At 41.3% G+C, this 10,206-nt stretch overlaps 1 protein-coding gene across 1 annotated transcript; it reads right to left on the bottom strand.

The window, feature by feature from the left end:
- Positions 1 to 1,124: 1,124 nt before the first annotated feature.
- NPTX2 (neuronal pentraxin II) lies at positions 1,125 to 8,559 on the bottom strand (the record flags this gene model as incomplete). Its single annotated transcript, XM_010156008.1, has 5 exons — positions 1,125 to 1,397; positions 3,088 to 3,267; positions 4,700 to 4,944; positions 5,901 to 5,911; positions 8,354 to 8,559. Coding segments are annotated over 5 exons (915 nt in total), but the record flags the coding sequence as incomplete, so codon positions are not given.
- Positions 8,560 to 10,206: the final 1,647 nt, after the last annotated feature.

The following is a 10,206-nucleotide window of genomic DNA, read 5'->3' as shown; positions in this document are numbered from 1 at the left end:
CCCAGTACAGTGCATTTGCTATCTGCGAGCCACAAACCGAGTAGTCACATCAATGCCAAGGAAATAGCAACATTGTTTGCAAAATATTGAAAGAAAATGATTAAAAAAAAAAAAGAGTAGTCAGCGCTGTGCTTACAGAAGAGACAGTCAACAAGAATCGAAAAAACCAGCACATTTTCATATTACATAGGACCATTATAATAACAGAGAAAACAGTGCAGAAGACTTATGCTGGAAAAATATGTAGCAATTCTCGGCAAGCAGAAACTGAACTTTGGCACTTGCTCATAAAAAGGCCTTTCAAAGCAAAACAAAACAGAAATTCACTTAATCACAGCTTGTATTTAAAAAAAAAAAAGACACTGACTAAAACAAGAGAAACAATAGAGGAAAGTTTACAAGCCAGGTCTGTACAAATTCAGTACATTCAGCCTACAGAAAATACAAATACAACCTTTCATCCATCCACGCTGGGATCCTGGCTAGCGAAAGACAGGCTTTGGGACAGAACCTTACCTGAAGCATCTCTGTTTCAGGGGAGCTATGCTGATTACACAGCCCTTTCTTCAAACTGACCTAGAACAGCAGGACTCAAACACATTGCCTCCTTATCATAAAACAAGGATTTCTAATCTGCAAATTAAAAAGCGAGACCCTTGCACTCAGACAGTGGCTGTTCTGCTCTACCCACAGTTGTACCATAACCACTGTAGTGTAAGGATTACATGATTTCTTTAGAAAGGGCTAAAAAAGAATGGCTTCGATTCAAAGGGGAGACGGCAGACTGGAAGGAAAGATTCACATTTAGCCCGTTAATCTCAGTGCCTTGTGAGCACTGCACATTGTCAGAAGGAACTATAGTTAACATGTGCATGGCTGCTCTCCCTCCCTGCCAGAAGGACTGATGTACTAAACTCGGGCCTAACCAAAAGGCTGCTGCAGGCCTAAGTGTAGTTTTGGATCAGACCATAAGAAAGCAAGGGCAGCTCTAGCCAAGAAGTGCTTCTTTCACTGTCAGGCTCAGTGCCCTAAACTAGCAGCTATCTTTGCACCAAGGCAGTTTACTCAATTTAATTCTTTTGCGGAGTTAAGACTGGGGAAGGGCAGAGAGAAAAATAAGTGCTTTAGATTGCACAGAAGATTGTCCTACGAAAAGGGGCACTTGAATGGGAAACAATTGCAGCTCGCTCTTCACATGTCTCCACAGGCCATTTAGTAGCACCTCCAAACACATCAACGTTGTTATCAACCCAGGGTATGATGTTGCCAGGCATGTTGGTAGAGCAGTTAGCAATATTCATGATGTCTTCAGCTTTTAAGACCCTGTCCCATATATTGAACTGGCTCATCTCCCCAACGAAGGCTTGAGTTGCATCAAATCTTCCTCCTACTGTGTCCTTTAGGCACACAAGAGTTAGGATTAGATGAGAAGGTTATTTCAGCATTTTCTTCTTCAAACGTGAAGACCCTCCCCCCAGACACAGAGCTTGAAGGAGGCTCAGAGCTAGACCAGAGACAAACAAGTTTCTAGAAGGGCTACTTTGAACAAGATGTTCTGTGAACAGTAAAAAGCTCCCATCAGAAACGTATCAAAACAATTCAAAGCAAACAGTAGTGCCTGTGTACCACCACACAAAGGCTATACATAAGTAACCCTGTCCCAAAGCAGTAGGGCAGGAAGGCAGCTTTAAATATTGAGGCTAATTTAGGAACCATTTTCCAAACTTGGCGCAAGGCAACTTCAGCAAGAACTGCACAGATGCGTAAGATTATAGCCATAAAGCTTTTGGAGTAATTAAACTGTAACTGCAGCCCTTGCCCGATTGCCTGCAGGTCGATAGGATGCAGTCTTTGGATCCAAATGCACAGGCTTCTTCTGGTTGAACCGTTACTAGCTCAAACCGCTACCACGTAAGTCTAAAAGCATTTGCTTGCTCCATCCACTATTTAATCACCTTTTATGGGATCACACTACCAGGAAACGGACAGCAGAGGACAGAGCCAAGCACGGTACAGGAAAGTGATGGGAATGTTACAGAAAAGCTGCCAGCCACTTAACAGTGAGCTGGAGCATCGCTATGCAGAAGGTATTTGGATTCTGAGTTTGCCATTCTGTCACGCCATGGACAAGTATCTACCAAAATCAGGACAAAATTAGTTTTTCCATTGCCTCATTGAGAACCTGGGAATCCTAGAGAAAGGCCATTTCCTGCTCCTCATTACAATTTTTTCAGAGTATAGGTGTAATTATACAAAGAGAAAGAATGTGAAGATAAGAGCAATACAATTAATAAGCAATAGCTTAGTGAGATGTTAACTAGAAGAGCAAGATTCAAAATCCTGCGGGTTTTATTTATTTTTCCCCCCTCAATATTCAAAAAGGGCCTGTCCTCAACCTCATGAGTGCTTTCTGTTGGTAGCACTAATATTCAAACTTAATAAACTTAATTCAAACTAATTACTTACCTAATTCTTTAACAAAAAATCAAATGTCTGATTTAGAGTTCATCCCTTTGACTTCACTCACAGATTTAAAGCAGACATGAAATTCTGAATAACTCCATTATTCTAAAGTGTGCAACATACCTGAAAAGCTGCAGAATTCAGTCTGGAGGGAGTGCTCTGTAGCAGGCCAATTATAAGAGATCCTGATACACCCACAAGCCCTCCAGTGCCCACAGCTCTTGGTCCCCTCACCCCCATTCACACACTTTCCTTCATCTGTTCTGGGGCTCAAGGACTAACATTTTTACTGGTCTTAGGATAAAGAGGAAAGGAAGGGGAAAAACCAGCAGCTCAAAGGATTTTGTTTAAGGCATTATTCAGATCACTGACGAAGTTGCACACTGTAGCATTAAGAGTGGGAATAGGAATAGCTGCAACATGAATATTCTGAATATTTAATGAATGAAACAAAATATACCAATGTGTGATTGCATTAAGTATTTGTTGCTTTGTTTTAATCTTTCTGATACTGTGTATGCAACAGCACCAAGTGTTTACCAAAGAAATTCTCACAGCTGCTGTTTGCTTCGGGAGTTTTGATTTGGATTTTTAAGCCCTGGAACACGCTGTTCATTCACTCACCTGTTCCTGACCCAGGATCAAGACACCTCCAGGTTTAATTGGGTGCCAAGGAGCAAGATTCTCCCCAGTGCCAAGCTTCTCTCCATCCTGAAAAGCCTCCCACATTCCATCTCTGGTTGTCCACGTTATACAGATATGATGCCATTTTCCATCACTGATGAAGAGTGGGAGCTGGGCAACCTACAAAAACCAAAAAATAACGTGCATTGCAGACCAAGTCTACCAGCTCAAGCACAACATTTAAAAAGGGACAGCATTCATTTTTTCCTCAGAAGCAAGAGCCACAGAGACAGAAGTTAGTCCACATATGTCTACCTTGCCCCTTCTCTCCTGTATTCAGGAATACAGCTGTGCTTTCTGTTCTAGAAGTAGCCTTCGTTTCATCTGGAATCAAGTGTCACAAGTACCAGAGTCTAAACTGCCATCAGTCTCCTGCTCCTGCACATTAATCTGTGGCATTTTTTGTTTAAATCTCAGTGCTCAGTCCCATCTTTCCATCCAGTGCTCATCTGCAAGCTCCTCTTAAAATCTGAGGTTTGCCTGGACCATTTGCAGTAACAACTCTGAGAAACGGACCTGCCTGTTTCCAGTAAAACTTGATGGAACCACTATATAGGGCTCCAAAATAAAGAGGAATTATGCTCCTTTAAGAATTTGATCTGAAAACTTACTCAAGTCAACATAAAGACAAACGCAGTGGGCTATGGAGCGGCGGTGATGTGGAAGTAAAGCCTCACAGAACATTAATAGAACTGATGTAATAGTGAAAAGAAAAAGTTATAGCTAAAGAGAAGCAGACTCAAGTTTCCTTCTCTTCCACAAACTATTAAAAATAATTGGCTTTTCTTTTCTATTGATTTGGGAGGATGATAGGACTGTTAAAAGTCCTTAACTACCCACACGACTGAACCACCTCAGTTGTGTTGTAGATCTGTAAACACCCGATGCCCTCAGAGAGCAGCAAGTTACTAGGAAACCTAATTGAAGGTGGGGAGAAAGGAAGTATTTATAATCTGGCTTAATGCCAAGCTTCAACAGGTCCGGTTTTCCTCAAGCCTCATGCTGAAGCTTATCAGAAACCACCAGCAGTATGAAGTAGTGCGAGACAATCCTTGCTTTTCGTACCTAAAGTGTGAAAAAAATTTAGCTGAACTGATGTTAGTCACTAAGCACAACAAAACCTGCCACAATTACATGTCTTTTGCCCTCTTCTGCAAAATTCATTTTAACATATCTGAACTTCTAGGATGAGAAAGACAGAAATACCACAACAGGCTTAGATCTCTCAGGTTTTGCAATAGTGTGGCTTCAAATACTGCTCCTGTTTCATAAAAAAAAGCCAAGATCTGCTTGTAAATTTAGAGGACATCATAACTGTGTCCACATGGAGAGGGCACGCTGCTTTGTCTCAAATCTATGTACCATCCGACTTCATTTTGAGTACTTTTATGAAAATTGCAACAGATGGACAACAACAGACAAGTAGACACAAACATCTCAGAGTCCCAGAGCTGGCTTCTCTCTGAGAGAATCAGAGTTGCTAGAGAGGTACCAAGGGTTCAAGTCTTATTCTAATTATGCAGACAATAAAGAACAGTCAGTCAATTCTCACCTTATCATTAATTAGCAGTTCAATTGGATTATTCCCCCACTCTATGAGGACAATTTCATTAGCCTGCCCAGGAACAGCATAGGAGAACGGAGTGCCAATTCCAGGAGAGGCACTTGATCTCAACCACAAGCACACAGTAAAAGCATACAGCTCTGGCAGAGTCTTCTTGATCTTCCCATATAAGTAGTTTGTGCGAAGGGGAAGGGAGACTTTGAATTCATCAGGCGACTTAAATGCACTGTTACCTAGAATGACATTGAGGAAGAAAAACCTTTAACATTAAACAAAACAATGCCTTTGTAATTCAGGTTAAGAAACAATATAATTGATACTGAAAATCTTTGGAATATTAATCACTTTAGAGAGATACACAAAAAATTATTAACGTAGTATTACTGAATGTTGATTTTGCAGCACAGAAAAATACAACTAGATTTCATACATATAATGCTAATTACTTGGTTTATTCTCTTGCTCATTTAGAGCAAAAGAATACATGGCAGACAACTAATGAGAGGCTGTTAAATATTTTCTTCCTTCATTGCTTAGTTCATGGCTGGAGGCATGCCTGTTTCAAACAATTCAAACTGTTTTGAAAGATATTTACTCTTACTACACATGGATCCTCTCGTATGCTCATTATTAAGGCACTACAGTGCTTCAAAACCAGTATTTCTTTTCCTAGTACTGCTACACAGGGAGCTAGCAGCAGCATCCCCGTGTTAGACAGCAGGTCAAGGAGGAGGTTGCTGCTGTCATTTTGGATGGCCAATCTGGAATAAGAAAAAGCTGACATATTCCAGAAGGAGTTAAATGCAGTAGCACTGATTTCTGTCCCATAGACAAATCAGGAGGAGATCTGTACAAAAACATAAAGCTGAAGTTCGAAGCAACCCAAAGAAAAATGCAATATAAAGCTATGAACTATGAAAGCATTAGACATTTATTGTCATATAAAAGCAGAATTTGTTAGCTTTTTCTAAAAGATGTGATAAAAAACAGAGAGGTATTCCAGAAAGATGTTCATGAAATTGAGAACTCAAGACCAAAACTTTCTATTGCAATACTCTATGACATGGTTACTCTCCTGATGCAGCTGCTAACAAGTAATTTTCTAGAATTAAATACTGAGGAGGAAATCCCACCTTGTGCCACAAAATAAAACCCCAGTAGAGTGGGGTAGTAGAGTGTCACCCTCAACCTTTTAGCAACCTGTTCTTCCAAGTTCCACTCGTTTCCTTTACTCGCATTCCTGAAACAAAGGCAACCCCCTTGCCAAACTTCACACTCCAGTCCAAACGAAGAGCTGTTCTCACAAAAGCTTGCCACAGTTCTCCTACGTAATTTTTTAAGCCATTGCCACTCTCAGTTCCCACTCTCAGAAGCAACTGAAGTGTTTTGACTGCATTTTTCAGAGAAGGAGGGGGTGGAAGAAAAAGCTTGTCTGATGCTTGCATCTGTCTTGAGATACTTACAGACCAAAACCTGAAGAAAAAAAAAAAATCCCCGAGGGTCTTCGGGCTCATGTTGAGCAACCTCCACTAGGCTGGTACAACCAATCTCATAAAAAAAGAAGCATACTCCATTAAGAGCATTAGTCACTCTGTGAAAGAACTTAAGGAAACAATAATGGTTTGGAAAAGAACAAACTATTTATCTTTTTTATATTTTTCAGTTTGTTATCTTGACTTGAAAACATTCACAAGTTTAAATAAGATGATCCTCCTGTTCTGGGCACCTGCACAGGATAGGAAAATCCCTTTCCTGAAGTGAATTGGTTTTGGACAGGATGGGCAAGAAATATTGTTATTCCCTTTTAGAGATGAAGAAAATAGATTTAGACAGAGCAAGTGATCTGTTCAGGTCTCCAGCAAAGATAGGAATCACAAGTCCAGGCACTGTTAGTTGCAGGATCATTCCTCCACCCACTCCTGCTTTGTAAAGCACCATCTACTGCTGTTGATGGAGACAGCTGGTGAAGGAATTACCAGAAGACTTTGGGAATCACAACAGTTGTACAAACTTCAAACTCTTCTGCCTCACAGATTACTAAAGACAGATGTCACAACTACAGGCTAAAGAAATTCCAAAGTTCATAGTGTCACCTTATGAGGTTAGTTTTTTCCTTCATTTTTTTAGTCTCAGAGCAACAAGGAGCTTATGACACTCCAGTTAGTTGTCAGGAATTGATGCACCACAATACGGTATTTAAAATAAAAGCACAATAAAAATCCCTTTCAAAAGAGGTCAGATCACTTCAAATATTGTCTATATTTAATCTATAAAATTATTAATTTCTTAGAGCATTATTACCCTCACTTTGATTTGACAGAAGAACCAAAGGCACAGAAGAGCTAAGCTGCACTGTAATAGAGAACAAATTACACAACTGAAAGACGGTGTCTTGGTTCCTGGCCCAAATTCTTCACTTCCCTGGAGACTTAAGGCAGCCCTCTCTCTTCACACAAAAAAATAAAGGTGGGAACCGGCTATTTTTATCCTAACTAAATTACACATTCTTGTTCTCCCACCACTCCCTTTCTTTCTGATGACTTGCTGAGATGAGTCACATCTTCCAGAGATAAGGACTAGCAATACTTGCCACATAAGACATTATCAGGCCACTAATTCTCCAGAACTTCTAGTTTAGGCTTTATCTTGGCTCTCAGGAAATACTAAATGACAGAGCCAGGAGAAGTTCTCTTCTTCCTCCTTCCCACTTTAAAAAAAACAGATGCAATATTACACAGACAAATCCATTAGGTTGCATTTTAAAATTCATGAGGTACATATGTTTGCAACATTTTAAAAGCATGTCCATTAACCTGCTTTTAAGCAGAGAGCCTAATCACCTTGGAAAATCATTTAAAGACTGGGCAGTGACATTTACTGGTACTCTAGTCCTACACAGTCCACTCTAGGCATATATAGTCGATACAGTTAGTTCAGTTCTTGAGCTCATTTCCACGGGCATTTGTAATTCAAATAAACAGACTCTACTCAGCATAGAGACCTCAGTAATAATTAATCTAAGTATCTGCATACATGACTAGGATTAAAAGAGTGTCTCCCAGTAGCACCATGTGTCATCTACTGTAAACCCTAAAGGCTATATACTTGAGATAGGACATGATTCTGGGTAACTGCAGTTACCCAAAGTCATACCCAGCCACAAAAGCACAGCCCACCAGCAATACTTCCAAAGCAGCAGGAAATGGTCTTGGTATAAAATGCCATTCATTACATCAAAGGCGGTTGTACAATGATTTTCAGTCCAAATAAAGAAAGGCAGCTCCACTTAGATGTGTGCTTGACATCATCTAGGTATTCACCTGACACCAATGTCATACTCCTTCCTCTTTCCACTTTCCTCCTTATGTATCTTTCCATATCACAAACACTAAGAGTTTCATCCTAACCACCCACGCATGCCAAATCAGGAGACAGGCAGGCAAAGCCATGCAGAGGCCTGTCAAGCAGGAAACCTGTGACAAAAGGAAAAAGGGAATCCAAGAATTTGCACTGTCACCTACCATTTAGTCCAGCACCTTAACTACCTTTCCCTCAAGGCCCACATTTAGACTACAGCACCAGAAGAAGGGAGTAAACAAAATTATTCAGCAGGGGGAAGCGTTTAGATTCTGTGCAGATTACCTTTTCCCTCTTTCTAGCAATGCATTCAAGGCTGTCTCAGTCTTCTGCCGATGGGCCGATGTCTCATTATGAAGCAGAGACTTTTCATCTTCAAGCTCAGCCACTTTGCTCAGGAGCTGGCGTTCCAGGTCTCCAAGCCTCCGCTGAAGCATCTCTCGAAGGTCATTAGGCAGTGCTGCATATGACACGTTGGCTCGAAGCTGGTGCTTTAGGGGAAATGACAAGGAAAAAAAAAAGTAATTTCTAAAACAGAAACTGTGAAATACAGGTACACTCCTGATTCAAAGGAAAGAAAGCAAGATCACCGAGTTCTCCAGCAAGTACAAAACAGCCATTGCTTTTTAGCACTTGTCATGTTCAGTGCTTTTATGAGCACTGAAGCTAAACAGTCCTGAAACAAAAGGGCACTTTTGATAGAGGCTTCCAGCATTTCCTACGACAGAGTCTTCATACATTTAAATTCAGTAAAAATCTATGTAGGGAGCCAGGTCTGATGCACTTCCCTTAGCGTACATGTGGCACATGAGTCAGTTGTTGCTTGACTTACTGCAAGTGACATTGCCAGTGTCAGTAAACAGAAAAATTATTATTTCTTTTTAAATTAAAAAATAAGGTGCTTTGAATGCAATTTACTAAATGAAAGTTTCCCCAGGTTTGATTTGCAGAGTAAGGAAGTCAGATGTTCTTTAGATCAACCATAAGTAAATAGAAATTCTTTCACTGGGTAGTAAACTGCAAAAAACCCTACACTTTCTCAAACGGTAGGATCTTTAAGGCTACCAAGAAACCAACAGTTCCATTTACCATATTATTCTAGTGGAGCTTCTCATCTACAACTAAAAAAAAAATGCCTCAAAAAGGCAGCAACAGTAATAGAAGGATGTTACACTACCAGATCATTCAAAAGTGTACCTGAAAAGCAGGCTAGAAGGTTTAGACCTCACAGAATAACCTTTAGGAAGTTAATTGCCATCCCCACATCACCTCCAATGGTTTGGAGGACAGCAGTAGGACATGCATGTAGCTGTCAGGGTGCGGAAAGTAAAACAAAACACAGCACAATTCTTACGGGAATACTCTCTATAAAATACTCCCATGAGTGCCACTCAACCATGTACACTGTCAAAAGGCTCATGGAAATGACTTCTCGGTGGGCTTGGACCAAATCCCCTTTCTATCCACAGGCATAGCGAATCCGGTTCTTTTCATTTTATGTCAGCTCTAAATGCATCATCTTATCTTCACAATCTGCCCAACACAATCTCCTCGTCACCACTGCCCTGCTCAGCACCATATGCCACGGTCTTACTGCCCAATTCCTCAGCCTTGTATCTCAAACCCCATGATGTCACATTCCCAGAAAGAGATTTAGACATATTAACACAGAAATTAAGCTGGTGACAAGCAGGAAAACCATAATCTCCCCCCATGCAGTGGAAGAACACATTGACAGAGGAGCCCTTCAGGTCTTCTACCACCAGAACAAGCACATAAATACTAAAGAAAAGGAGACACGCCAACCAAGCAGCTCGCTCCCAGGGCTCGGCAGTCGGCATTTCTCTCCACACAATTAAGGCACTAGTTGCGCCCACCCGCGCTCCAGGGCCTGCTGGGCGTGAAGTCGGCCAAGTCTCCAGGCGGGCACATTGACAGAGGAGCCCTTCAGGTCTTCTACCACCAGAACAAGCACATAAATACTAAAGAAAAGGAGACACGCCAACCAAGCAGCTCGCTCCCAGGGCTCGGCAGTCGGCATTTCTCTCCACACAATTAAGGCACTAGTTGCGCCCACCCGCGCTCCAGGGCCTGCTGGGCGTGAAGTCGGCCAAGTCTCCAGGCGGGCGGGCAGGGGC

The sequence above is a fragment of the Eurypyga helias genome, unplaced genomic scaffold (assembly GCF_000690775.1).
Source record: "Eurypyga helias isolate BGI_N326 unplaced genomic scaffold, ASM69077v1 scaffold397, whole genome shotgun sequence".
Taxonomy (NCBI): domain Eukaryota; kingdom Metazoa; phylum Chordata; class Aves; order Eurypygiformes; family Eurypygidae; genus Eurypyga; species Eurypyga helias.
This window is presented reverse-complemented; position numbering and strand designations above follow the sequence as displayed.